Source organism: Gloeophyllum trabeum (assembly GCF_000344685.1).
Source record: "Gloeophyllum trabeum ATCC 11539 unplaced genomic scaffold GLOTRscaffold_00012, whole genome shotgun sequence".
NCBI lineage: Eukaryota > Fungi > Basidiomycota > Agaricomycetes > Gloeophyllales > Gloeophyllaceae > Gloeophyllum > Gloeophyllum trabeum.
In genome coordinates this window covers 1,097,644-1,123,824 of record NW_006920421.1, presented here as the reverse complement: position 1 = coordinate 1,123,824, position 26,181 = coordinate 1,097,644, and the positions used below count along the sequence as shown (strand labels likewise).

General features: G+C 55.0%; 12 protein-coding genes and 1 non-coding gene across 13 annotated transcripts; 7 read left to right on the top strand and 6 right to left on the bottom strand.

Moving 5' to 3' along the window:
- Positions 1-84: 84 nt before the first annotated feature.
- GLOTRDRAFT_47084 (S-adenosyl-L-methionine-dependent methyltransferase) lies at positions 85-1,969 on the bottom strand (the record flags this gene model as incomplete). Its single annotated transcript, XM_007870530.1, has 9 exons — positions 85-320; positions 377-559; positions 610-693; positions 744-808; positions 866-1,011; positions 1,072-1,338; positions 1,371-1,468; positions 1,531-1,785; positions 1,834-1,969. The coding sequence occupies 9 exons, from the start codon at positions 1,967-1,969 to the stop codon at positions 85-87; spliced, it is 1,470 nt and encodes a 489-aa protein (XP_007868721.1).
- A 288-nt stretch (positions 1,970-2,257) lies between these two features.
- GLOTRDRAFT_140375 (DnaJ-domain-containing protein) lies at positions 2,258-4,553 on the top strand (the record flags this gene model as incomplete). Its single annotated transcript, XM_007870812.1, has 12 exons — positions 2,258-2,495; positions 2,554-2,610; positions 2,667-2,695; positions 2,747-2,768; positions 2,874-2,925; positions 2,988-3,296; positions 3,350-3,428; positions 3,482-3,564; positions 3,618-3,735; positions 3,799-4,128; positions 4,195-4,290; positions 4,351-4,553. The coding sequence occupies 12 exons, from the start codon at positions 2,258-2,260 to the stop codon at positions 4,444-4,446; spliced, it is 1,509 nt and encodes a 502-aa protein (XP_007869003.1). The 3' UTR covers positions 4,447-4,553.
- Positions 4,554-4,739: 186 nt separating this feature from the next.
- Positions 4,740-6,444, top strand: GLOTRDRAFT_140374 (class I glutamine amidotransferase-like protein; the record flags this gene model as incomplete). The annotated part of the gene is made up of 9 exons (XM_007870811.1): positions 4,740-5,013; positions 5,220-5,339; positions 5,405-5,442; positions 5,501-5,574; positions 5,633-5,706; positions 5,761-5,805; positions 5,860-5,954; positions 6,008-6,174; positions 6,248-6,444. The coding sequence occupies 9 exons, from the start codon at positions 4,740-4,742 to the stop codon at positions 6,321-6,323; spliced, it is 963 nt and encodes a 320-aa protein (XP_007869002.1). The 3' UTR covers positions 6,324-6,444.
- A 380-nt stretch (positions 6,445-6,824) lies between these two features.
- Positions 6,825-7,971, top strand: GLOTRDRAFT_64454 (class I glutamine amidotransferase-like protein). The gene is made up of 7 exons (XM_007870810.1): positions 6,825-7,027; positions 7,083-7,240; positions 7,300-7,373; positions 7,448-7,521; positions 7,581-7,625; positions 7,681-7,775; positions 7,850-7,971. Exons 1-7 carry the CDS (start codon positions 6,832-6,834, stop codon positions 7,955-7,957), a joined length of 750 nt encoding a protein of 249 aa, XP_007869001.1. The 5' UTR covers positions 6,825-6,831; the 3' UTR covers positions 7,958-7,971.
- A 44-nt stretch (positions 7,972-8,015) lies between these two features.
- On the bottom strand, positions 8,016-10,093 carry GLOTRDRAFT_122675 (1-aminocyclopropane-1-carboxylate deaminase; the record flags this gene model as incomplete). Its single annotated transcript, XM_007870809.1, has 9 exons — positions 8,016-8,302; positions 8,373-8,544; positions 8,607-8,796; positions 8,879-8,933; positions 9,026-9,151; positions 9,361-9,414; positions 9,516-9,635; positions 9,697-9,819; positions 10,022-10,093. 9 exons carry the CDS (start codon positions 10,091-10,093, stop codon positions 8,174-8,176), a joined length of 1,041 nt encoding a protein of 346 aa, XP_007869000.1. The 3' UTR covers positions 8,016-8,173.
- A 1,667-nt stretch (positions 10,094-11,760) lies between these two features.
- Positions 11,761-14,108, bottom strand: GLOTRDRAFT_140371 (uncharacterized protein). The gene is made up of 4 exons (XM_007870808.1): positions 13,774-14,108; positions 12,542-13,717; positions 12,115-12,486; positions 11,761-12,056 (listed from the first exon to the last, which is right to left on the bottom strand). The coding sequence occupies exons 1-4, from the start codon at positions 14,090-14,092 to the stop codon at positions 11,968-11,970; spliced, it is 1,956 nt and encodes a 651-aa protein (XP_007868999.1). The 5' UTR covers positions 14,093-14,108; the 3' UTR covers positions 11,761-11,967.
- A 123-nt stretch (positions 14,109-14,231) lies between these two features.
- On the bottom strand, positions 14,232-16,561 carry GLOTRDRAFT_64447 (uncharacterized protein; the record flags this gene model as incomplete). The annotated part of the gene is made up of 10 exons (XM_007870807.1): positions 14,232-14,500; positions 14,592-14,671; positions 14,737-14,824; positions 14,902-15,258; positions 15,312-15,478; positions 15,543-15,719; positions 15,776-15,882; positions 15,935-15,993; positions 16,048-16,456; positions 16,506-16,561. The coding sequence occupies 10 exons, from the start codon at positions 16,559-16,561 to the stop codon at positions 14,309-14,311; spliced, it is 1,692 nt and encodes a 563-aa protein (XP_007868998.1). The 3' UTR covers positions 14,232-14,308.
- Positions 16,562-16,806: 245 nt separating this feature from the next.
- On the top strand, positions 16,807-16,905 carry GLOTRDRAFT_t102. The gene has a single exon. It is a non-coding gene; the product is annotated as a tRNA-Arg (tRNA).
- Positions 16,906-18,897: 1,992 nt separating this feature from the next.
- Positions 18,898-19,937, top strand: GLOTRDRAFT_131968 (uncharacterized protein; the record flags this gene model as incomplete). Its single annotated transcript, XM_007870806.1, has 3 exons — positions 18,898-18,923; positions 18,978-19,145; positions 19,199-19,937. 3 exons carry the CDS (start codon positions 18,898-18,900, stop codon positions 19,935-19,937), a joined length of 933 nt encoding a protein of 310 aa, XP_007868997.1.
- A 489-nt stretch (positions 19,938-20,426) lies between these two features.
- On the bottom strand, positions 20,427-21,256 carry GLOTRDRAFT_117455 (uncharacterized protein). Its single transcript, XM_007870805.1, has 3 exons — positions 21,222-21,256; positions 20,767-21,156; positions 20,427-20,704 (listed from the first exon to the last, which is right to left on the bottom strand). The coding sequence occupies exons 2-3, from the start codon at positions 20,870-20,872 to the stop codon at positions 20,574-20,576; spliced, it is 237 nt and encodes a 78-aa protein (XP_007868996.1). The 5' UTR covers positions 20,873-21,156; positions 21,222-21,256; the 3' UTR covers positions 20,427-20,573.
- Positions 21,257-22,200: 944 nt separating this feature from the next.
- Positions 22,201-23,312, top strand: GLOTRDRAFT_131967 (thioredoxin-like protein; the record flags this gene model as incomplete). Its single annotated transcript, XM_007870804.1, has 5 exons — positions 22,201-22,242; positions 22,299-22,546; positions 22,760-22,958; positions 23,022-23,174; positions 23,247-23,312. The coding sequence occupies 5 exons, from the start codon at positions 22,201-22,203 to the stop codon at positions 23,310-23,312; spliced, it is 708 nt and encodes a 235-aa protein (XP_007868995.1).
- On the top strand, positions 22,430-25,004 carry GLOTRDRAFT_112062 (ICMT-domain-containing protein). Its single transcript, XM_007870803.1, has 7 exons — positions 22,430-22,546; positions 22,760-22,958; positions 23,022-23,174; positions 23,247-23,629; positions 23,775-23,846; positions 23,933-24,122; positions 24,178-25,004. Exons 6-7 carry the CDS (start codon positions 23,952-23,954, stop codon positions 24,733-24,735), a joined length of 729 nt encoding a protein of 242 aa, XP_007868994.1. The 5' UTR covers positions 22,430-22,546; positions 22,760-22,958; positions 23,022-23,174; positions 23,247-23,629; positions 23,775-23,846; positions 23,933-23,951; the 3' UTR covers positions 24,736-25,004.
- Positions 25,005-25,067: 63 nt separating this feature from the next.
- Positions 25,068-25,772, bottom strand: GLOTRDRAFT_117452 (uncharacterized protein). The gene is made up of 2 exons (XM_007870802.1): positions 25,287-25,772; positions 25,068-25,231 (listed from the first exon to the last, which is right to left on the bottom strand). Exon 1 carries the CDS (start codon positions 25,566-25,568, stop codon positions 25,299-25,301), a length of 270 nt encoding a protein of 89 aa, XP_007868993.1. The 5' UTR covers positions 25,569-25,772; the 3' UTR covers positions 25,068-25,231; positions 25,287-25,298.
- Positions 25,773-26,181: the final 409 nt, after the last annotated feature.

Here is a 26,181-nt window from a genome sequence, read left to right as displayed (position 1 = left end):
ATTCACGTCTTGTACTCTACGAGTAAGCTCTCCTTCGAGATGCATAAATTGTCCATGTAGTAGGTCGTCATCGCAACTTCGACGTCAAGAGGTTCTCCGTCTTTTCTTCCCCTTTTCCTTGCGCTTCCCATCGGCATTATCATTGCGCGCTGGAGTTACGTCCTCATGTGTATCGTCGAGACCGGATTGCGCCTTCCTTTTCTCAGTATTGGCGCCGATGTCCCTTATCTCACGCTGTTCAGACTTGATGAAGCATGCCACGAAGAACCCATTCGTGGCATCATCCCCAGGACGACAACGTATGACAGACGGGGCTTGTTCTAAGTACGTATGATGAGGAGCGGTAGTTGTAAAGAGTCGCAGTCAAAACTCTCACCAGCATCATCCATTTCTTCAGGAATGCCCCTACGGGGCCAATCAGGTAAAACCATTTCCTTCGGCGCGAGCTTATAGTTGGAAGCCTGGGCCTCCTCAGAATTTAGTGCCTGGCATACAACCCGCTCGTTCTCTGCTGCGTGAATACTACAAGTCGAGTAGGCGATCTTAACGACCCCGGGAACTGGAGCGACATAAGTGGAAACGCACAGCGAAAGCTCAAATTACTCTCACATTTCATGGCATGTCTGATCATGCTAAGTTGGAACCCGGAGAGCTTGTTCAGGCGCTCTGTATCTACTGCTTCGTTCTCATCCTCTTGTGATTGCCGATCAATACAAGACGAACAGAGTCCTAACAACACATACCTCGTTCCAAGAGATAATCTAATCGGTTTACGATGCCAGATCCGCTGCATGAAGGATCCAGCAGACTGCGAGATTGGGTTGTCTCAGTAGGACGACCGGTGGGCTTGAATGGAGACACTAACATGTGTGTTACGGCAGCGTACTTCTTGTCATCAGGAGACACACTCAAGAAATCGGCGTTGATGGTCTCTACGTTTTTGCACCCGGCCTTTCTGAGCATTCCCTGCAGCGTGGAGAAACGCTTCTGATCCCGTTCGAATGCGAAAAGCTAGAATGACATAAATAGGCTTATCTGAGAGTCTGGAAGTTAAATATGAATGGCTCTCACCCTGCCTTTACCCTTCATTAGCGCACTGAGATGTGAGGTTTTATTGCCAGGAGCGGCCGTAGCATCGATGACCGCGCCGTCATCCGAAGATGGTGGTGCCAGGACGAGGGCGGGGAAGCATGAGGCCTTGTCTTGGAGAATGAGCTTCCCGGCCTTGTACGCAGGGTCCTCCTGGAACTGGGTCTGCGAGGAGAACAGAAAAAGATTCGGAACGTGTTGATCTTGGGCAAACTCTTTTCTGAAAGGAGAATAAAGTGATGCACGGAGCTGCAGACATCCGGATTGCACTACCTTGATACAGACTCCGACGGTGTGAATCCGCGAGAGATGAATGACTGGATTGCTTCCTCCGCGGTCCAGAGCAGGGTGTTGACTCGTACGTAACGGGGAATCTTGACTGTACAGAATGATAATGACGTTGAGGGATACGCCACAGAAAGGACTTGTGCTAAGACAGACCTGCTCGAGGATCCTCCGGTTGGGCCAGTTCTTGGTTCGACTTCGCACCCCGTTTAATCTTGAGTCTTTGGAACTCGCTGTGAAGTCTGGTTTTGTGCCGGAGGATAGCTGCCTTTATCGGGCCGTCCCCCGCTTCAATGCCGTTCGAGAGCAGAAGGTCGTGTACCAGGACTAAGGCGAGGTTGAGGGTCGTGATTTTCTTTTCTTCTTTCAATAGTTTCGAAGCAACGACGACATCGGTTAGGACTGCCTTGTCTGAAAGTGGTTGAGCCCCAAAAGACGCCTTATGTCTAGGTAACTCACATTTGAGAGTCTCGATGACTAGGGCCGCAGTTCGTTTCCTGTCTTTCTCGGGGAGCGTCGCCAGAGTGCCCTTAATCGAGCCTTGCTTTGCGTCGAGACGATCGAGAGTCTTAGCGGCTTGAAAATAGAAATTCATTGGTATGCAGCTAATACAGTACATTAGGCATTGTGCGCAACATAGTCAACTGGAAATGGCGCAACTGATGGCCAGTGGAGACGTAAACAGAATTGTCAATGTAATTATATGCCTAGACCAAGTTGCATTGCATACGGCAAGCAGTGATCTGGTGCCCAATGAATCAGTTAGGGGTACACAAGGGCATTGAAAAGAATGTCAAAGAAGTAAATGGGATCAGGACGAAGTTGAAGTCGTCACGCCTGGACATGTCCAGTCTGACAATGTAGATAAGGTTTCGAGAGCATCATGCAGCCACTAAATCAGTATGTCAAAGACGCTCACCTTGGAACGCATCCCCTTCGCTGTGTCCAGACAGTCTCGCTGGTCCAGCTTGGTGGCGGAGGTAGCAGCGCAAATGCAAAGTTCGCGAATTTCAAGAAATTTAACCGTGGGAACGTTGCGTCGCGTGGCTGCTGCATTGGGTGCATCTCCCTGAGCCTTGCTCGCCTTTGGCTCGCTTCCGTCTTCGACTTGTGCTACGAAAGTGAGTCTTATTCGGTAGGAGACTGAAGCTACCTGCGGCAGAGAATGACTTCCGGTAGTGCCAGTCGAAGTAGAGCTTTACGAGCTTCTCGGAGTCTCGGTGGACGCAAGTGAAGGTGCGCCAGATAGGGTATTCTTGACTTCTAGACCTTACCAAGGATTCATGTTGCAGATGAAATCAAGAAGGCGTATCGGAAAAAGGTCACTTAGATATTTACCGCGTCCTCGACCCTTGGGCTCACTTACTCACAGGCAAAAGAACATCATCCAGTGAGTTCTCCTGCTCCTCGAGGTGCTGTATCGTCATAGTAAGCACTTTATTACAGGACAAGGTATGTCGTACTATCATGCGACGTTCGCAACCTCATGCTGTTTGCTCAGAACCCCAATGATCCCGAAGCAAGCCAGAAGTTCCAAGAAATGGCCGCTGCGTTCGTACTAGGATGCGCCCTTGCCGCCCCTTTTCCGTACTTACCGTGGTTGCTGCTCACAGGTATGAGATCTTAAGTGATCCCAATAAGCGCGAAGTGTACGACTCCTATGGGATGGATGGTGTGGCAGGGCGGGGAGGCAAAGGAGGTGGACCACCAGGGATGGACCCTGCAGACATCTTCGCAGAATTCTTCGGGGGAGGGGGTCCCGGCATGTTCTCATTCGACTTTGGCGGTGGTCCTAGGTCAGGACGGCGGAGAGGCTCCCAGGACTCGATTATCGAGTACGATGTCACATTGGAGGATTTATATAACGGCAAGTCTGTGAAGATGAACATGGAGAGAGAGGTTGTCTGTGAGTCGTGTAAAGGGTGCGTCGTCCGCTTCCCGTTCGTGCTCGATTTGACGGTAATCCATTCGTCAGGTCCGGTGCACGTGGAAGTGCAAAGCCTAGGAAATGTGTCAAGTGTGAGGGCAAGGGCTGGACTTATGTACACAGTCAGGTACGCGGCCAACAAATTTCTCGCGATACAACTAGTGTCCGATGTCGCCCTAGATTGGCCCTTCACAGTTAGCGACGTCAAGGGCTGTGTGTTCCGAGTGCGACGGGGAAGGAGAGAAACTGCGAGAGAAAGACAGGTGTGGGCCGCTTGGCATGCAGTTTAGGACAAATGTCCTGAATCTTGTTCAAGGTGCAAAAAATGTAAAGGGGAGAAGACGGTCAAGGAGAAGACGCGACAAGAAATCCACATTGAAAAGGGCATGTCCGACCGCCAGAGGATCGTCCTTGCGGGCGCTGGTGACCAAACGGTACTCTCATCCTTGTTCTAATGATGATGTCTTGCTGCGATCTGACGCTCCTAATTCCGCCAGCCCGGGAGTCCCCCTGGAGACGTCGTGTTTGTTCTCAAATTAAAACAGCACGAGTCTTTTGAACGCTCTGGCAACGACCTCCTGGCGACAGTCAAGATCACCCTGTCAGAAGCTCTTCTTGGTTTCTCGCGGGTGCTGATCACCCATCTTGATGGGCGCGGTGTCCGAGTGTCGAGCCCACCTGGTAAGGTAGTCAAGTTTGGCGATACAATTGTGCTGCGAGGGGAGGGAATGCCAACATACAAGCGCCCCGATGAGAAGGGTGATTTGTACGTTGTCATGCAAGTAGAAATGCCAGACGAAGAATGGCTGCGGTCGACTGATCGGGCGGTACGTTGCACTGACGGGTTGGGAGCACGGTATACAAGCTGACACTTTTCGCCGATATTCCTGTAGGCCCTGGAAAAACTGCTTCCACCCAAGAAGGCGGAGGTAGACCCGCTGCCGGCCGTAGTGCACGAGGCGGACTACGAGGAATGTGACATTGCCGATGTGCGTGAGAGGTCTTTCCCGGCTGGGTCGAATTTCTTTGACGGCGGCTTTGCATCGCAGTTTGGCGAGGACGAAGATGGATGGGAAGACGAGGACGAGGACGAAGATGATTTCCACCCTGGCATGGGCGGCGAACCAGATTGCAGGCAACAATGAGAGTCTGGTCCCCTCCACCCTTGGTTTGCTTCGTGTATGTACCCCATCTGCATCGATACCCACCAGAATCTGCACAGATATCCTCGAAATATATAATACATTTGCATGCCCACCTCTACCGCGATTGTGCTTTGCAAGCTGAGGTTCCGGTCTCTTGACTGAACGCCAACACGTGGGCGCTAAAGCGCGAATTCGCGGAATCTGAAGATCCTCCACTATGACAGCCTTCGGTGCTACTGCTTGCTTTCCAACATCCTTCTTGAATCGCCAGAGGCGATCTATTTCTTGGTTCCATGACAGGTCTTCTGAAACTAGGCTTCCTTACTCTACCACTATGCTTACTTCCTTTAATCGCTGTACAAGCTGCTTCTAATACCGCTCGCATTCTGATTTACTCTGCCACTCGAGACTTTCGCCATGATTCCATCCCTACCGCTATCGACGCCCTGAAGGGGAAGGGCTCCTCTATTAATGTGTCTTTTGACAACACGGAAGATCAAAGCCAGTTCACGGACGATAATCTTAAGCAGTATGATGCGGTTCTATTCCTGGATAATACGGGAGAAGGTGGGTGAAGGGGCTTCTTCGGACGACGTCGACGCGGACGGGCTGCCAGTATGTACTCGCGCTGGTGGTTCTCTGCCAGATTGCCTTCCTGTCAAGAGGCGAATCTGAATCTGAGCATGATCTCAGCCAGGCAGATCTGCTCCCGGGCTCCCGAGATATATATGCAATTATACAAATAGGGATTCTGATTTGTTTTGACTGGGCAGTTCTGGACGACGAAGGCAAGGCGGCGTTCCAAAGGTACCTGGACCTTGGGGGCAACTTCGTGGGCGTCCACTCTGCGTCGGACTGTTTACGGAATACGACCTGGTATGGTCGGGAAATTGGTGAATGCTTGGTCTGCTGGGCTGCGTGTGCGGACTAGGAGGGCTTACCAGCGGCTGGCTTGAAGGGGCTTTCTTCGACTATCACCCTGAACTAACGAACGCCGTACGTCCTTCGCAGTGTACTCTGCAATGTACGGACTCATTGATAGGCTACCTCTCAGACTATCAATGTGATCGATGGTTCGCATCCCAGTACGAGCATGCTTCCCGCTCAGTGGCACGTCCTGGACGAGATGTGAGTGGCGCCACTCGCACCTTGCGCGCGAATGACAAGCCTCCTTCACCTTCTCCAGGTATAATTTCAAATCCGATCCTCGCGCCGTAGGTGCTGTCGTCGCACTATCCGCTGACGAATCGAGCTATTCAGGTAATGCTTCGTGACTGGCTGCACGGGTCATGTATTCAGCTGTACCTTTTGCAGACCCTGGCCCGCGGAACTATGACCAGGGAATGCCTCACCCTACAGGTGCGTCCTCCCGCTATCCTTGTCGGCCGCGCCGATCCACTGAGAACATCATAGCATGGTACCAGGAGCACGGCGCGGGTGTGCAGAGCAATGGCACCGCTGGACGGAGCTTCTACACAAGCTTGGGCCACTTGAACGAAACATGGCGGGTGCGTCTCGCATAAGAACTCTGCCTAACTGCGTCGAATCGGGCCATAAATAGGATGAGCTCTTCCTTGCCCACGTCCTGGGGGGGATCACCTGGACGCTGCAGGCCAATACGACGCTGGCGTTCAACACGAGCGCCCAGGTCGGGAATCCCGGTGCATCGAGCACGTCTTCGTCGGTCTCTAGTGCTCCCACCGCGAGTCAGTCGGGGAAGACGTCGGGGTGAGTCGTGTCATACTGTTCCTGAAGAATCAGCTTGATAATTTGTATTACCCACTTCTCGTTCTGGCTCTAGTTCACAAGCCCAATTTGAATCATGGTTGAACGGGGGTATTGTTCTGAGCCTACTTCTCACGATATTTTTCCTATAATATGGTCTATCCGTCTGGCAATCCTTCTCGTACCCTACATGCAGTCTATTGATTTGCTAATAGTATTTGCCATTCGACATCTGGATCAGGCGGTTGACTACAGGAAACCCAATAGAGCCTCGTACCAGTAATCGGAATTAACGAAGATTCGTTTCCCAGAGGGCGGCCATAGTGGATAGTAGTGGGGTCTCTGTAATGGCCATATATCAGGGAGTCGACTGAAGCTTGAAGTCCAAGGACCAGTGGCAGTGTTTCGAAGCCGCCGAGTGCAGAAAGCTGTGCAAGGCACGTGGTATCAATGTACGGAGACTTGCGATCGACGTCAACTTGCACGGACAATTACCCATGTGAAATATAGCAAAGTGTACAATATCTCCCCGATGACGCCGAGGAGGTATCTCAGGCATGGTCATATGGCGCAATTTCCCGCACTTTCCCCGCTCTCAGGCTTGTACACGGTCGCAGGCAAGCGGGACCACGCTCGTCATCTCACCAGACAGCGACGACGATGACTGCCCGAATCCTGCTGTTTTCCGCCACCAAAGGCTACCGGCACGACTCGATTCCTGCCTCGATTGAGGCGCTGAAGAAGAAGGGACCGTCTATCAACGTCGAGTTTGACGATACGGAGGACACCACTCAATTCCGGGATGACATACTGACAAAGTACGACGCTGTGATTTTTCTGAACAGCTGTGGGGATGGTGTGTCGCGTTCGTTGAGTAATCTTGATGGATATCGAATGATCTTGTATCTCAGTCCTGGACGACGAGGGAATAGCGGCGTTCCAGAGGTACCTGGATAGCGGAGGGAACTTCGTCGGCATCCACTGCGCCGCCGCGACGTGCGAGAACGCGCCCTGCGTGGGCAAGGAGCTCGGGGCGTACTTTGATTACCATCCGCCGCTCCAAGAGTCGGCAAGTAACGAGAGGATCGACATTCTACGTCCCGCAACCTAACGTGCATACCTCACAAGGTCGTGGAAGTCATCGACAAATCGCACCCCAGCACCGCACATCTGCCAGACAAATGGCGGGTGCTGGACGAAATGTGCGTTCGACACCAAACTGAAATAATCGCTGTTGGCCTAGCAAAGTGGATGTTAACCCCTCCCTGCGGTGCAGGTACAACTTCAAGTCGGACCCCCGCGAGGTCGGCGCCAAAGTCATCATCACCGCCGACGAGACCAGCTACGAAGGTCGGTTCTCCACACCTTTCTCCATCTTCCCCGGACTCATACTCATATTCCATGAATAGACCCAGGACCCAGGAAGTTCGACCATGGCTCACCGCACCCCATCGGTAAACAAACACATCCATCTCCTCGCACACCAAATAACCTCAACACTCACTGTAGCGTGGTACCAAGAACGCGGCGCGGGCGTCCAGCCAGGCGGCACCGCCGGCCGCAGCTTCTTCACCGGCCTTGGGCACTCCATCGAGATCTGGTCGGTGAGTCACCCATACTCGAGTATGCCATGGAGCAAATGTGCAGACTGTGACAATGGAATGCAATTGATATTTAGGACGAGACGTTCCTCTCACATGTGCTAGGCGGGATCGCCTGGACGCTGCAGTTGGGCACTACGCGCGCTTTCAACCCGGCTGCCAAGGTGGGGAATGCGGGCAATTGACGGATGGTGGTGCGGATCGTCGAGGATGTTTGTGGCTTCAACGCCGTGCTACTTTGAATGCTGTCACTGCAACTGTAATTGTAACTGTACCACCGATCAAGGGTCCACAGGATTGCTCGACTGTCCAGTGTGAGGCCAGCATCGTGGCAAGACATCATGATCATGCGGAAGTGATACCATCCAAAGGTATCTACAGCTGCTATGCACAGACGCCGATCAAAACTCTTCGCTGTAGGCATTCAGAGCAGGCTGTCCGCCTAGATGGACATACAGGACCTTGCTGGACGGGGCTATTTCACCTGACCGGACAAGGTGAATCAACCCTGCCAGGCTCTTGCCTTCGTACTATTCGAGTAGAAGGAATGTAATCAGCGTCTCAAGCTCTGCAACGAGGAAATGGTGGAGCAATACTGACGACCGGATCGGTAATGAAAGCTTCCAGCTGCGCACCGAGCCGCATCGCTGCCTTGGTCTGCTCGTCCGGAATTCCGTACATCCCTGCGTGGAATCGCTCGTCCAGCACGACAGCGTCGTCCGGCAGCCGTGCGTCCGGATCGAGCAGCGCCAGCGTATCCTTCGCTATATTGCTGCGTCGACCCGTTAATTGCATCGTACTCCTCAAAAGCATAATGGACGTCGAAAGACTCACGTTACCTGCGCCTTCGTATCCACAGGCCGCCCACTCGCGTCGATCCCGATAACCTTACGCCCGCGGCCCTCCAACAGCGCGCCAACGGCGATCCCCGAGTGCGAAGACCCCGTAACCGAGCACACCACGATCGTGTCGAAGAATACGCCGAGGTCCTTCTCCTGTCCAGCAAGCTCGACGATAAAGTCCACTGTACAAGGACAACGCCGATCACAGGTTTAGCTAAACATCACACAATAATAGCCATAGGCAGATCCGGGAGGACGACGCACCGAACCCGAGCGCGCCCAGGGGATGCAGGGACGCCCCCGCCGGGATGCTGTACGGCTAACAATAGCTTTAGCTTTAGCTCAGGGTTGCGGGGCCGGGGGAAGGGCGTGGCTACGCAGACAGACCTGACCACGCTCACGCCCACGCACCTTTGCCCCACGATCCTTGAGCTCTCGGACCGCGGCGTCTAGCGACGCCTTGGGCCCGATGTGGAAGCACTCCGAGTTGAGCCGGACGTCGCCGCCCATGAGCCGCGAGAGGAGGATGTTCCCAGTCTGCGTATAAGAGAAGAGGTCAGGCAGATGCGATAGGAACGCGCGATCGATCGAACGTGTGCCGTCTGGACCCGCATCTACGTCAACTTCCACTGCACGCTGCTGTGCTCCAAAGCCATGGGAAGCAGACAACGCGGCAGCGAAGTGGAGCAGACTCGGGACCGGCGGGAAACCACAGCAGGGACAGAAGTGTGAACGTCCTCACTTACCTTATCGTACAATGGTGGGTTATACGGAACCCACGCTTCCTGCAAAGTGACGGCCTGCCGGCTTTCAATCAGTATCGTCTAAAATTGGCACGCAGACCGGTAGCGGTAACTCCCCCCGATACCGGTAGTGCACAGAGGACCCGCGTTTGACGCACCTTGAGCCCCGAGGCAGCGGCGCACGCCGTCACCGCCCTCGTATGGTTGCTCTGCACGCCGCCGATTGAGACGAGCGTGTCTGCGCCCTCCTTGAGCGCGTCTGCTACAACGTACTCGAGCTGTTACCCACAGACCGGGCTTGTCAGTACGTCCCTCGGAGACGACAGGAGTCAGACGCACCTTGCGGACCTTGTTCCCTCCGTAGGCAAGGCCGGAGTTGCAATCCTCGCGTTTCGCCCATATGGACGCGCCGCCGAGGTGGGCGGAAAGGCGCGGGAGATGCTGCACTGGGGACGGGCCGAACTGCGAACATTTCGAGGTCAGCTCTCACTTCAAGGACATTGACACTCGGAAGCGTTGGCGTAAGCTCGCGGAGCACTGCTTGGTGTAGATTCGAAGAGGCGGGCACCGTCTGCTGGTTCAGCCCTCACACGCGGGAGTTGCGCGCCGTGCACCATCCTATCATCCACCTCGGGCTCTATCTGAGGGTCAAGAATCCACTCACTAGGAATCTCTCCTTCGGGAATGAGCGTAGTTTGCTGACCCACCCTGGAAGTTGCGCAGCAGTAGCGGCCATCTCCAAGCTTTCTAACACTTGTTGTTCTATCGCCTGCTGGCACGACTCAAGGACCCATCTCTGATACAGTACTCGATCTGATATACAGTATGTCGTCGGCACAAGTCGGTTCAAGTCCCGATGGAAGTAGGCTCCGAGATTCTTATCATTACGATAGTCGGGATTGACGCGGTTGCGGAAGAGTCTGGGTCACGATCAGGAGGACGCTTGAGTGTTCGTCGAAGCTATATCCCATCCCCAAGCGATTATTCCGCGCTGGGAGGGGATATGGATTCGCACACCAAAACTTCGAGAGAGCACGGGTTTCGTGTTGTTGGGCGTACAAGCACGAAGTAAACGTCGAGCAAGGCTTGCTACACGCCCAGTCTAAAAAAGGGTTTCGGCAAGGTCAGACCCCAGACCCCACCAGGCCCTACGCGTGACATCGACTCGATATAAAAACCGAGGATCAACTTGGCCTCTACTTGACTCGTATGTCGAGTCAAGGTCGGAGTCGGGCATCAAGCTGACATCCGGGCTGGACAACGAGAAAGCGGGTTTTCTGGCCAGCGGGCTTTCACATTTCATACAGCTGCTTGATTTTATTGCTCCTTGAATATGAATAAGAAAATGAAGCATATATTGCAATGCTATCTACAGACACTGTGTATATACAGTACATATAATCTTGTAAATACCAAACTACCTGTCGCAGTCACACCTATTAGAGCCCGCCTGCCACAATGAAACAGCACATTCTGCACATGATCATGAGCATAGTAGACCATGATGATATTACAATACACGTACCCGATTCACCCTGACCCCAGACACACTCCACCGACCAAAGCTCAATATTTGAGTGAATAAGATATCCTTCCGAGTGTTCCTGTATGAATGTGAGTGACGTGTCGGGGAAAGTTCGTCATCACTTACCAGTTAGCAATGAATGTCGGACGTCGCAGCCAGAGCTCTGTCACCCAGACAGTCTACTGTCTCGTGGTGCGGCGGACGGGCGAGTGAGCGACAAGGAGCGGGAGATCGGAGCGAGAATGAGAGTGAAAGACGGAGTTGAAGAAGTGGAACGACTTGAACCACGGGTGAAGTCGCTCGAGTTCAATCTCCGCTCGAATTCAGTTCGCGTCAGACACGTCCTGTCCTTGAATTTCTCTAAGTCCCACAAACAGATAGTGGGGACTTGTGTAGCACTCCTTACGCCGTAGTACTACATCTGTTCTGGTTACTCTAATCAATCTTATTAATACCTAAAATACTTTGAGGCCTCAAGTCATCCTGTAGTCCAAGGTACAGCCTTTATATGCAGCGCAAGGTATCATCTCTACCTGAGGTTACGAGCTAATGCCCAGTAAAGCCCAAAGAGGATGTCAACTCGGTATCAGGGCGGTCTTGCTCAGATATCCCTCGCTAAGTCTCAAGAAGACGCCGCTCTGACCTCAGCGCTGACATCTCAAATGATGGCGCACACATCTCTGGGCAGAAATGCCGAAACAAGGTAACGTCGGGGTCTACCGGGCCTTCCGAAGCGAGGTCGACGCGAGACCTCGGCTGCGACCTCACGAGAACCTTACGACGCATTGGGCGTGTACCAACGTCTACGTCCAGCCGCCAACCCGTCCGAACAAACCCGAGCCGAACCCGGGCTATTTCCGAGCCTGATGTGGCCAAGGCCCGTTGCCACAATCTATGGCTATGGTCTTATGCCTGTCTAAGCACATAATACAGTGCGTACTACCACGACTACCTCTTACACAAATTACACGCTACTACACGGAGTGGGGCATATAAGCATAGTCACAATACTCCCCGCTAGAAGTGGAAGCAGTGTCTCCCCAGGCGCATATTCTTACAAATTCATACCCCTGCAACACCTTCAATCAACACCCAAAGCCCTCTCGCTCGCGCGTAGCATCCCCGTAACATGGAACAAAGTCGAGGTCCGGATTCTCCTTAAATGCAAACCGGTCTGAGCAGGGCCTAAGTCAGCAAAAGCAGCAACAGGTCTGTCTGGACGAAACACGCACAGATCCGATGATCACCCGCGTCGAACGTGTAGCCAAAGTAATCTTCCTTGTGCCATGCCCTCGACGGCCAGCACTGGTCGCATTCGTCGTCGAAGTCTTCTTCGTCGTCCTCGTCCTCGTCCTCATCCCCGTCCTCATCCATAACATCCTCCGCTCGCTGTCGCTTAGGCAGCTTCGCCGGCCGGTAGTCGTGGTGATAACCCAGGCGATCAACGTAGTTGCACTCCGTCGCGGCATACAGTGCAGATCGTTGGCTATCCCACGCGAGGGAAGTGACTCCGTTGTTGCCCGTGGCGAGCTCGTAGACAGCCGCCCGCGCGCGGACGTCCCAGACTTTGATTTCTTCCTGCTTGAGTGCGCCGGTGATGGCAGCTGCAGGAGCCGCGGTCAGCACCTGGAACAAGACGGCGAGAAGAACACAGCTCACTTGGAATCCCATCTGGATGGACGATCAAGCCGGCAGGACAAAACCCACTCAGCGCGCCTACGTCAAACGTCACAACAGGCAAGGTCTCGCGCCGATCATATAGCCGCGCGTACCCGTCCGTACACGCCGTCAGAAAAACGTTCGGGTCCCCCGCACTGACCGAGAAGTCCATGACAATCCCGCCGTGCCCAAGATACCGTTTCCCGACCTTCCCCTCTGCAAGATCCAGCTCGAACACCGAGTAATCGCTCGTCTCGTGCGGCTCGCCCGTGGCGCTCAGGACGGTGCTCGACCCCGGTGCGACTTGCGTCCACACGCTCGGCTTGAGGTTCTTGTCCTTAACGCCGGTAAACTCGATGGTCGAGTGGCGCTCGTTGCCGCTGGACAACTCAATCTCGTCGGGGTCGTCGCGCCACGAATCCTCTATGTCGAGAGTGCCCTCGCCGATCAACTCGTTCTCGAGGTGCGTGTCAAGCTCATCAACCTTCCACATCGCCGCAGAGCCCTTGCCCGCGCGGACGACAGTCCCATTCGCCAGCACCGCGAGCGGGCCGTCGAACCCGCCCGACGCAAGCGTGTGCATCGGCACCCCGCCCTTCGACCTGGACCGGCGCTGCTGCTCTCCAGGAACCCAGGAGAAGGACTTGACCCGCCGCGAGTCGGCCAGCCAGACGAGCTTGCGCTCCTCATCCGCGAAGACCTCGCGCGCGACCTCCGACAGTTTCGGGTACACCGTGTGCGCGTCGGGGAAGTCCGTATTGTCGTTGAGCAGGTACAGGTTCAGCACCGGGTCGCGGTTCTTGTACCCGCCCGCCATGTTGAGCGCCAGGCAGGTGTTGCCGGCGGACAAGGAAAGGCCGATAGGAGAGGGGACGCTGTCGCTTGTAACCTCGCAGCGCGCCTGGTAGATGATGTTCGCGAGGGGTGTAGATGAGGTCGGGGTAAGGGCGGTGTGCGATGTGAACCGCGCGAGCGGCGTGGAGAGCGGATGGCGCTTGTTGGCCGGGGTCCAGGCCTGGGGGCCGCGGAACATCGCCTTTTCTTTCGCTGTCAGTTTGTCTGTGCGGAGGGGTTTGATTGGGTGATCAGCGAGCTGGGAGGACGTGGACGTACCGCTGTCGGGGTCGACACCCATCCGTCTGAGGATGGGCAGCAGCCCTTCGAGAGCAAACGCAGCTGCACAGAGTCGACTCAACACTGTAACAGAAATAGGATAGAGTAGCCTCACGCACACAAAAACCTGCCCTCCCCTTGCTCCTCAACGAGCGAGGCATCGTCCGCGTGAGCAAAGGACGGCATGAAATCGTATAGGTCGAGGTCGCCGTACGCAGCATCGATGGCCTCATTGAGAATCTCGCTCACGCTGGACACGATTTCAGCGAGATCTGCAGAACCGCCTGCCTGAGCCCTGCGGACAACGGCGCAAGCGTCTTTGAGGATGGCCTTGAAGTATCTGCGGTCGTTCTTGCCATCGTCGTCTCTGAGCTTCTCGTTCCTGTTGTATCTCGCGAGGCGGGTTTTCAAGTCTTTTATCTGCTGTTGGTGAGCCATCGGATCCGTCGGCGAGAGTAAGAAATTAGGAACAAGAGCAGTGGCGGCGCCCGACGCGTTTAATTAGGGACGCGCCGTGATGTGACAAGACGCGACTGTCACAGAAGAATGCCAAACCGGCACGATCGAGAAAAAGGTGAAAACATATCGATACAGCACATAATATACACATTCTAGTCTTCGAACTTCTTTTCCTTTATCCCTTGGAGTACTCGCTCACGCCCCCACCCGTGCCTTCGCCCCCTGCGTCGAAATGTCAATCCCCAGCAAATCCTTCCCCGCCCGCACCTCCTCCGGGCTGGGCATCAACCCGAGCCGCATCAGCTCGCTCGCCTTGCTCACCACCGGGTCCTTCTGCATGCTCGCCACCGCGACAATCTTCCCGCCCTTGACGTAGTACGCGATGAACTGCTCATAGTCCACGTTAATCTCCCGCATTCCATAACCCCGGAAAAGAAGCAGACAAAGGTAGAGGGGCAAATGGGGAGCAAAAACGCACCTTCATCTCCCCTGGATCGCCCTCGACGATCACGTCCTCGAACTGCGCGCCGACGCCGACGTAGCGCAGCTGCTGGCCCTCTACATCCCACCAACGCCCGTCAACACCATAAAACACGAAAGGTAAGGCAAACGCGAGCACTCACGCGCACTCCAAAACACAGGTATCTTCACAAACGGCTGCGCATCCCCCGCAATACTTTTCCCCGCCGCGCGGCCCTGGTTCCCCGCGACCTGCATCCATCATCAGCACCCCGTCCTACCACCCAACCGCCCCACGCCAAAATCCCAACCCAAAGAGAAACACTCACATTCCAATGCTCAATCCTCCTCATCTCCCCCGTCCCTGGCTGAGGATACATCGCAATATCCCCCACCGCATATACGTCCTTTACCCCTTTCACTCTTAAATACTCGTCCACGAGCACCGCGCCGCCCTTCTCCAGGTTCCCCTGCCCATTCCCGTCATCCACCGCGAACCCCTTGCTTGCGGGACTCTTGAGGTACTCTGTCGCGGGCGCGACGCCGACGCCCATGACGACGACATCCGCGGGGATCGTCTGCCCGGCGACGACCACGCCGCCGACTTTTGATGGGTCTGAGGACGAGGGCACGAGCCTGTCGAGCTTGGACTTCATGTGGAACTTTACGCCTTGGGATTCGTGGTACTACAAGTGACATCAGTTATCTCGTAGAGAGGAAGGGGCAGGGGGAAACGGACCTTCATGAGCCCCGCGCCGACTTGCTTGCCCAGCACGGCCTCGAATGGCACCTCCTCCATGCCCACCACCTCGATCGCCGCCAGCTTGCGCTTCGCGACCGCGACGACGAGCTCCATACTGATGAACGAGCTCCCCACCACGACCAAGCGCTTGCCCTCCTGGCACACTGCGAAGCGCGCATATTCAGCAAAGAGCGGTTATAAGGAAATAGAAAGTGAGAGTATACGGACATGCGTCGATGGCCTGTGCGTCCTTGACGGTGCGCAGGGTGAACACGTTGCCCAGGTCCGCGCCTTCGACGGGGAGCGTGCGGGGCGTCCCGCCCGACGCGAGGACGAGTGTATCATAGGCCATTTGTTCGCCCGTGGAGAGGGTGACGGACTTGGCGACCGCATCCACCGCGGTGACTCCCTACATGCAGGAAGGGCGGGTTGGCAGGAGGTGAGGAGAAAGAAGAGAGGACTTGCCGTTCCGGTGCGCATAGACAAGCCGTACTTGATCTTGAGGTCGGCGGGGGTGCGCCATTCGAGCTTGGAGGCGTCGGTGATGAGGGCTTTGCTCAACTTCGTTCTACCGACTCCGGGTGAGTTGAGTATATGCGCATACATGCGGTGGGTGTTACCTGTCAATAGGCGCATATGGCTCCTTTGATATCATTGTGATGGGGCCCTTGTAGCCATGCTGCAGGCTAGCATATCATCGACTGCATCTCTCTCCAAGGTGCCTTTCACTCACCTCGCGCAGACTTTCGACAGTGTGGAACGCCCCGCTACCCCCACCCACAATTACGACCCCGTTCTTCGCTGTCCCTCCCACAGTCCCCTCGAACCCGCTCGCCAGCAGCTTCGGCGGGCGCGACTTTGCCTCGCTCGTAACCTTGGAGGGATCCGCGGTAACATAGATCTTGCCGTCCGTGACGTGGGTGTTGAACGAGTGAATAGCATCGGGCGCAGGTGCGTCCTCGATGTCGCCGGTGCAGACGTTGAAGCAGGCGCCGTGCCAGGGGCAGACGACGCGACCGTCGGCGGTGAGGACGCCCTTGGCGAGGGGCGCGCCATAGTGGGTGCAGAAGGCGGAGGTGGCGTGGATCTTGTCACCGAGGCGGGAGAGCAGGACTTTGCCTTTCTCGAACTCGACTTCTTTCCTGTGTGGCCGGGTTAGTAAGGTGGACCAGCGAGCAAGACGGGGCGTACATCTGGCCGTCGGCGAGGTCGGACTGGTCGAGGACGGCGACGGTCTTGACGGACATGTTGCGAATTGTTGGGACGGCGAGCTGGTGTCTGAGGCGGCTGAGACGAAGAGCAGCGCGCATTCGAGGACGGCGGACGCGTCTGCGAGGGTTATCAGGACTGGACGCTCTCCGGTGATGTCATCTCTGACCGCCCAATGGGAGCCCGCTATTTACGTCCGCTGACGTCTGATCTAGATCCAATTTACTAGCTGTCTTCTCATTGGCTCTACGTGGTTGTAATGTACAAAGACCTTCCCTTCCGTGGCCGCCTGGCGAAATGGCATCGCGTCTGACTACGATCAGGATGCAACTTGTCCCCAGTCGAAATCAGGAGATTGCAGGTTCGAGCCCTGCGGTGGTCATGGATGAATTCTTGTTTTTTTTGCAAGTGGTTGAGCTCCAGCTTCAAGACCAGTTTGTCACCCTACAGTTCACTGTCATGTCTATGGAGGCAGGGTCTCCCATTTTTCTCTGCATTCTGAAGCGCGGCTAGTGCATGCATAGCCCCCGCAATGCCATCGTTCTCCGTCGAGATATGACCACACAAATCCCACAAACGCGAGTACGACTTGTAGTCAAACGACATGCCAGTGTGCTCCAGTCTGTCTATCATTAGGTCCTTCGTAGAGAAAATACGGGACTCCCCGGCGTATATGTAACATAGCTATGGGCGCTATATATCCCTATTCTCATAGATCTCCACCACGACGGTGACAACGCAATAATCCAGTCGTACTTGCGTTTGTAGGTGTAGCGAAGCTAGTGCATAACTTGAATGAGGCAGCGCCAACACTGGAAGACGTGAGTAAACAGTTAAGCTGCCCTCGCCCCCGGGCCCTCCGAGCCTCACCCTGATCGTCGCGCGAAACAGCATCAACTTGGACAAGCGCTGCGAAATCCCTGGCGCTCTGTCTTTGAAGTGTCTTCTATCCGATCAAGAGCAGAGTGCTGCTTTACTGGAACGGCTTCGCCCGCTCCTGCCGACCGCGAGGTTGCGCAAGTTGAACCGCAAGATCCACAGACAAGCCAAGCAGTACGCCATGCTTACCTTCGTCATCCGGAAATCGCTGAGCTACCTATGAAGCGCCCATGATCCAGCTGCGGGACTAGGGGCCCTCAGCATCCCTGCCGAGCTACTCCTGCTGATCTTCGAATGCCTAGGAGACCACCGGGATGTCGCCTCTCTTTGCCTGAGCAACAAGGCCTTGTGGTGGATCGGCTTCGAGTATCTGACAAGAGCGATACAGGTGCAGCCAGACAGATGGCAGGGAGACCGCATTCTCTGCCTCGGCAGCCGCTCGACCGACCTGCCCGAAGGCGTCCTCACACCCGCAGACGAAGCGGCGATGGAGGCGGACACGAAGAAACACGGCATGCATCCCTGGCGCACCCCGTCCGAGTTCTTCCACCAGCACCTCCCCGATTGCTCCAAACCCCCTTCTGACACTGTGCGCCGAGCCAGGAATCGCGTCTACAGCGGCCAATGGGCGCTCTGCAACGTGTCAAAGCGCCAGTACGTGCGCGCGGAGGGCCTTCCGAAGGTCGGTGGCCGGCAGATCCACTTCGGCGACGTCCTCCTCTCGCAGATCTGCTGGTCCAGCGATCCGCTCACCAGCATGAAATACGAGGGGAACCTCAATCGCGGTGCTTGGGCCGGAGACCGCTTCGCGATCACCACCCTGCATGAGCTAGAGGCCCGATCGAGACAGGAGCCTGAGGGGACGTGGCTGGATGTTTCCGGAGATGTGATGAAGACGGTAGTGGATGTGTATCGGCCGTGATTCGGGGCAGAAGCAACTGTAACACTGGTCCCACGCGTCGTTGGGAGTGTTTGGCTCGGCTCAAGGTCGAGTCAGTACGGGAGGCCTTTTCCGACATTTCTTGAAGCCCTATGTATAGTAGGTTTATCGCATCCGCCGCTGTGGCATCACCACTGGCGGGCCGGTAGCCTCCGAGTGGCTAGGAGCCAGGACCTATAGCTATCCAACTCTGTAATCTGTCCTTCTGCGCATAGAGTATTTCAGGAGCTCCCGTCCGAGTCCTCTGTGTCAAGTTGTGACGATCCTGTAAACACTACAGGTCCGAGTCACGAGTCTGCAAGCGCTGATAGGTAGTGATACACTGATCATGATAGGCCTGAACGAGTTGCCACGGGTGACTACTACTCCCGTTGTTGCGGTTCATAAACTGCAACGACCGTCATCATATCGACGACGGGACTAGGCTGGTGCCACTTTGACTGTGCAGAGCATCAGGCTGCAAGTGCATATCCTCATAGGAAGAGGTAGCATCCAACAGATACTTGCTAGTACTAGTCGCAGTGGCCTACTAGTAGGAAGCGCAAGTTTCAGATAATGGCGAGGGCTCAATTTTGGGGGATGTGAGTCATTCTGATGCTCAATCTGAGCCCCATCCTGAGCATTACGTGCAACAGTATGAACGTCGACAAATGGCGTCTAATCCCTCGTGCAGGCTCGCTGATTAAGAGCTTGTCCGACGAAGAATACTGGCAGAGTGCGGAGCTGCTGAAGCGGGTGCATCCGCTTCTGCCAACCCCCGAGCTGCAGGAATTGAACACCGCAATCCTGGCAAATGCCAAAAAGTAGGCTGTCCAATCATTCGTGCTTCGTAACCGGTTCCTGATCTTTCTCATAGCCCGCGAGATCCGGCTGCGGGACTCGGCAAGCTCGCTCTCCCTCTGGAGCTGCTGGAAATTATCCTTGAACTCATTGAGGGTCCAAGCGATATTGCATGTCTTTGTGGGTGCAACAAGACGCTGTGGGCAATTGGCTATAAGTACCTGGTGAAGGCATCGCAGGCATACCCAAACAACTGGCAGGGTGACCGCATCCTGTGTCTCGGCGATCGTTCTGACGACTTGCCGGAAGGTCTCCTTGCGCCTGAAGAGCAGAAGGAGCTGGAGAAGCTAGAAAGGAAATACCATTTCCGGCCCACGGGGCGCATCTTGACCTTCATGTGTCAGCGCGCCATCCCTCGATCCCCTCCAGGTAATCATTGGACAGTTCGGCCCGACGAGTTCGATGTCTATGACGGGCGGTGGATTCTCTGTAACTCGTCGAAGCGTCAATATGTGCGGGCAGACACTGTAAGAGAGATCGCGGGTGACGCGGTAAACCTCGGGGACGTCCTTCTCTCGCAGATCTGCTGGTCCAGCTGTCCTGATATCGGCATCAGCGGATACGAGGGCGACGTCCATCGTGGCCTTTGGGCAGGAGACCGTTTTCTGATTACCACGTTGGACGAGCTAAAGGATGATCAATTGGAGCATGAGGGGATATGGCAGGACATGTCGGGAGACGTGATGCAGAAAGTGTTGGAAATTTGGAGACGTATTCACGGTCCTGACTGGCCCGAGACGGCCCCCTCGAATTAGCGAGAGTAGGACTGTCATTTACCGCGTTGCGTCGCACCTGGCCGTCATGTCGGTGGAAGTATCTGTCCATTGTTCAACTCGGTACGTTTCAATTCTCACCAAGGACTATAATATGTCAGTATTGTACAAGTCCCTCGCGCGCTACATTACGCTTGCCAAGTAACATCGCAGCATTTGCTTCCGCTACGCTTCTTTATTGCGCCACGTGCTAAGTAGTAAGATCTGGGAATCCCAGTTGTGCGGTACGCCGACAGATCTCCGGGAACCACCACTGGGGAGCCTTGAGACTCACGAGCAGCAGGAAATAGGTTATAGAAGACGCCCTCGAGAAGCGCGTTCGAAAGCGTCCGGGTGACGGTTATCGTGATACAGTATTGAGATTCGTCGCAGGCGGTGCCCTAGCTGTAGGATGGATCGACACATGGAAAACGTACCGGTGTAACCATTAGTAGCGGCACGTCTTCTAATATGGACAAGGAGGGATTTGTTCCCGAGAAAACAGGCCCTGAGCTCGTGGAAACGGCCACCCTAATATACATGCAGGAATTGGGTGCATGGGTGAGGACGGAGGGCATGGCGCTCCTAAATGAAGGGATGGCCTGGAATACGGAAGGGCGGGGAAGACGGCGTGGGGTACTACGCCCACGCTGAAAGGAATATAGCGTAAGGGACATTGCATGGAATTAGAGTCGCTGGCTGAACGCAATTCACGCGACGGATGCTAGAATAGTCCCACAACGATGATTTAATTGCGTTGACCAGTCTATCTGCGGAGATAGCAGCAGTTGCGCTATATATGTGAGTGACACAAAGATAGCAAGGCGCTCACCGGTACTGTTCGGTAGGCAAGCCACCCCCACTCTCAAGCCACTGGTCACATCACCCGGGAACAAACCGGGATATACTCTGGACTGCGAAGACTGCCCTATGAACATTTGACGACAGCTACGGCGGATTTAGAATCGCCTTGGCTCCACACTCATGCATAGGCTTAGAAATCTTGGTCGGCATACTTGACGTTGCGTTTTAGTATCAGGCTTGTCTGTACCTGCAGTTCTGGGGGAGACGAACACGCTTTCCGCAAGTCATGGAGAGTCGCCGCTGCACTGCAGACGCGTTCGCGTTCACTTGGTAAATCTCCGAGAATGCTAGGACAGCAGCGGTTGGACGGGGTAGGCAGTCGGTGTCAAGCTGTGCTCTATCTTTATGGGCATGCAGCCTATGACCGTGAAGGTGAAGAAAACCGTGAGAATGGCACACTGCTATGTATAGATTGTTTCTTACAGAGATGACGATCTCGGACGTTGTGTCAGACTTGCCTGACACGGGGGAGAGGTGGTGTTTCTTGACTTGTTTATCAGATTACAATGCCAAGAACGTACTTGGTGCTTACCCCACATCCGTAAGCGAGACGTTTAACGCAGACCTGGATGAACGACCGGCAGACTGCAAGAATGAAGAGAGGCCTCAGGCAGAGCAGCCGCGCGCGACGTGGAGCCAGTTGCAGTCGCATAGGCAGGTCTTGCTGGTCGATAAAAGCCTCAGGTTAATGTCCGACACAAGCGCCCGCATATGATTGTAGTGTGTAAGCTGATGCCAGTGGCCGTGCAGTGCTAGTGTCATCAGTCGACGCATTTGTGGATGCCCGGTCAGTGGGTTGGAGAGGTTTGTCAGATTGCAAATGCTTGCAACGACTCACCCCGTTCTCTTTCCGAAAAGGTGAAAAGAGCGGATAGCGTGCGCAGGAAATTGGAAACCCGGGGCAGCGACGTCGACCACCAGAGCCGTCGTCGTTACTGCGCCTTGATAAGGCCCCCCGATTCCCCGGGACGTCCCCGGAAGACCCAGTGCCGGGTTAGGCAAAACATTTGTCGGCTCGGCTGGACCCGGCAAAGGTCCGGGGAGCGGCCGGACCTTTCCACGCAATAATAATGAATTCGCGATTGACCCGAGCCCCGAGACGCGATGGCGCGAAATTGTCAGCACTGTACGCCCAAAAGCATTAAGCTTGTTCCCTCGTTCCTGCTCCCAGCCCCATATACCACCCGACTCGCGTCCTTACTCCTGTCCCCCCTCTATCATTATTCTAATTTCTCACTTTCTGGCTTTCCTCCCTCGGGCTCCGTCGATCCTACTCTTGCGCGCATTTCTCGGGCACGAGCATACTGATTGCTAAGACACCTTCTCATAACGCTCTAAACCTGGCTTTGGATTCGAATACGCGGTTCTCCTGCTCGCCGTCTTTGCTCGCCTCGAAGCGATCATGTCTCCCAAGCTCATAAAGCTGGTGGTCATCTCGGATATCGTGCGTAGTCCGGTACCTCTCCATGTACCACTGCTAATCCCGTCTCTGCTGCCCAGATATGCCCATGGTGCTACATCGGTCAGAAGGAGCTCCTTGCTGCCGTTGAGGAGATGTCGTCTGTTCCTGACGTCTGCCCCGTCGAATTCGACATCGAGTTCCGGCCGTTCCGCCTGTTAACCTCCCTAAAGGACGGGGAACCACCGGTAGACAAGATGACGTGGTACACGCAGCGGTTCGGTAAAGAGAAACTGGAGAATATCGAGAAGATGGTCGGGGCCCGGGCGGAGAAGGTCGGAGTGAAAATGTGAGTGCGGTTTCTATAGGTCAAGGCACCCGTCTCTGCTTTCGAGGCGGACACGGCGGGACATTGGACTGGGACCACGAGTAGGCCAAGTGCTATCGGATGTATTTAGCTGCGTCAGTTGCAGAATGATTTAGCCGCCGCCCAGCGCTGATTCCCCGGAGTGGGCCTGCACAACGCTCCGTGAGCTTCTTACTGACGGGCTCCTATCGTCAGCTCCTGGGGCGGCTTGCTATCGCAATCGACAGCCGCCCACCGCTTGATGCTGAAGGCGTGGAAGAAAGGAGGGCAGAGGCTCCAACAGCCCCTTCTGACGCTGCTATTCAAGGCGTTCCTCGAAGACGAGAAGGACATTGGAGATAAAGAGGTGTTAGCGGAGTGTGCCGAGGAGGCGGATGTGATGAGCAAGGATGAGGTACGTTATCCGTGCTGATTCCTTGGCGAACGTAGCAATATTGATGCCGCTGCCATACCGTAGGCTATCAAGTTTCTGCAGTCGGATGAATGTCGTGCGGAGGTGAATGCTATGATCGCGGACTCAAGAGCGAAAGGTATTACTGGTGTGCCTTTCACTATCATCGACGGGAAGTGGGCTGTGAGCGGAGGTCAGACCTCGGATGTGTATGTTCAGGTATGTTTTACATTTATTTCCTGCGCCGTCGGGAGAGGACCTCACACCGTTTTCGTCTCCGTGTTCGTTCAGATTTTCAAGAAGCTGGCGTCGATGGAGATACCAACCCCTACGGGCACGCCAGGCCCCTCAAAGTAAACCCTGCCCTCCTCCCCCATCATACCTCTTCACTCTAAACCCGGGCATTCGGACCGTCTTGACATATGGTCGGCATACCTACACTCTTCGTACCTGAGCAAGAATTTATTCACCTGTCATAGCCGTTGTATATATGGATCGCTGTAAAACCGCTTGTTGACCTTGGGGTTATTGTCGCCGTTTTTACATTGTCTTTTTAGTGTTTCCCCTCCTCTGCGCGTTAGCTGTTCCATCTAGGCTGTCTTTGGTATTTATATCACCCGTTTGCCAGCAACGGAATCCATACTGCTGGTTGTAGATGGTCATTGACACTGAAGGTTAGTAATGATTCGGTGCGATAAGGCGCGCAGCGGAACTTGCAATTGGTCGTGAAGACCATCCTTGCGAACGCTGTACCGGTAGATGTGACTACTACTGACCTACTGACATTTTGTCGGTGGATCCCCCTCGGAATATATACAGCCCTCTGAGGAGTCACTTCGTCCGGTACGGTAACGAAGGGGGCGCTAAGTTGCCGACTAGACCCATCACAAGGTAGGCCCCGTGTTTGCATCGCCTGCGCTGCGTGTCAACTCATAAAAGCACCCATCTCGTTTCATTGTCTGTGCATGCGAGTCCAGTGCTAGCGCTCTCCTCACCATGAGCAATCTTCTCTTGAAAGTGCCCCTGCTCGTCACCGCGACCGGCTGCTTTCAGCTGGCCGTCACTCCTCCGAACCCTGTGCCGTCAGGAGAGGAGCTGGTTGCCCCGAAGACTTTCGCTGAGAGGGTCATCCACAATGCGAGGGACAGCAGTACCCTGATCCCGAAGGTACGCGGGATTCGTAGCACTGCTTGCGCAGCAAAGCTGACAATCCTGCCCGCAGGTCCTTGCTTGGGCAGCTAGCGTCGCAGAGATCCTTACTATCCTAGCGCAGCACGACCGATTACCGGCGGCCACTCCGCCTGCAGTACTGCAGTACCTCGCACGCAACCGGGCCATTAGCGCGGTGGGCTTGGGTGCATCACCGACGTTCCTCGCTGGATCGCTGCTTGCGGTCGCCGGCGGGGCGATCCGATACTGGTGTTTCCGGACACTGGGACGCATGTTCACGTTCCAGCTGAGCATACGCAGGGACCACCAGCTCGTCACGAGCGGGCCGTACGCCGTCGTGCGCCACCCGAGCTACACGGGCCTCATGCTCGTCACCGTCGGTATCAACTTGTGTCTGCTCAGCCCCGGGTCGTGGGTGCGGGAGAGCGGCGTGCTGGAGACTGTCTTCGGGAAGTGCTGCCTTGCTTACTGGGTGGCTGTCTCCGCGGCGTTCCCGTTGGTCGTGATGAGGGCGCCGAGGGAGGATGAGCTGATGAAGAAACAGTTTGGTGCCCAATGGGAAGAGTGGGCGAAGAGAGTGCCGTACAGGCTTATTCCAGGGATCTATTGATACGGGCTGTGGCGTCGAAATCGAGCGCATCTTGGGGCGATGACTTGGAACTGCGAATCTATTGGCATGTTCACAGCCGGTGTAAACGCTGACCGTTGCAACACCGCTTGTTGACGTTGTTGCCGTTTTTATATTGTCCTTTCAGCGTCGTCCCTACATTGCAACCAGTGTTTCCGCATGGCACTGAATCGTCAGTTGCAAGTCAGTCGATTTGATGTACCCGATGGTGATTCGTGCGAGGGTAGGACATGCGAGAGGGCTTGAAGGGGATGACGGCACATTTGTAGCGGAGTCACCTAGCTTCTCGAGGCTATAACACCTGATTTCGGCGGCGGTCACTGATATTAAGTGTTACTTTGGACAAGCACAATGTAACTAAGTACTCGTAGTGTCCGCACGAGGGAGGGGTAAACGAGGGGCGTTGGTTAGTGGTCCATGGGGCCTAAGCAGCCCAAGCTGAGTTCTCCCCAGCTCTTCCTATCAGCGGCAGCTCGATCTACGACTTGCAATGAGAAAGTGAAACCAAGCACACCAAGGATATTCGCGCTCACGTGAACTCGCACTCATTCGTTGAGAGCGAAGCAGGTATCATCTTCGTTCATGATACACGAAGTGTAGTTCGACTCGCCGCACGCGCCGCACGCGAGCGTTTTGTTATTCCCGCAGTAGTTGGTGCATACGGCGCCGACGCTGTCCACGGTGGCGCATTGGCCTGGGCAGCCGGTGGGTGACGTGCAGACGCAGGTGCCGTTTTCCGCTATGAAGGCGTTGCCTACGTAGGCGAGGGCGCTGGTGGAGGCGAGGAGAGCTGAGAGGGTGCTTAGAAGATGCATGGCGGTCTGCTGGTGCTGGTTGGAAGTCAAAAGCGAGATCTGGGGTCCCGAGATCAATAATCCGGTGGGGTATCCTGTGCAGTCAGAACCGAGCGAGCCATTGCACTCGGACTTGACACCAGAATTCCCGCTACCGTAGGTAGTGGGTCTTGGACCCCCCGGCCGTTCGCAGGTTTCCTGCGATCGTTTCAAGATCTACGCGATCTATTTGACACTATTTGGCTCTTAACCGTATATGGCGGACGGCAGGACCGGCACACGGCTTTGGACCAATCAAAGATGGGGTCCTCAAAGGACCCCGATTGTAGAACCACGTGGCATCTCTCTTTCCATCTTTAGCCAAGGTGGCGGATGCTGGTCAAGGGACTCAAGAGAACAGACATGACCTAGCTTGGGGCGTTGGAGATGCGGTCTCCAGGTGAAAGCAGCATACTTCAATGTCAGCTGTTTTACATAAATGACTTGTATACTCAGAACCTGAGGGAGGAGTGAGTGGACATCTCTTCAAATCGTTGAGGTGAATGCTCAGTCGGAAATCATGGCTGGAACACAACTGCTTTCGCAAAATAAATATATTAGTATATGATGCTGCTCAGGATGTCAAGTTTTCAGC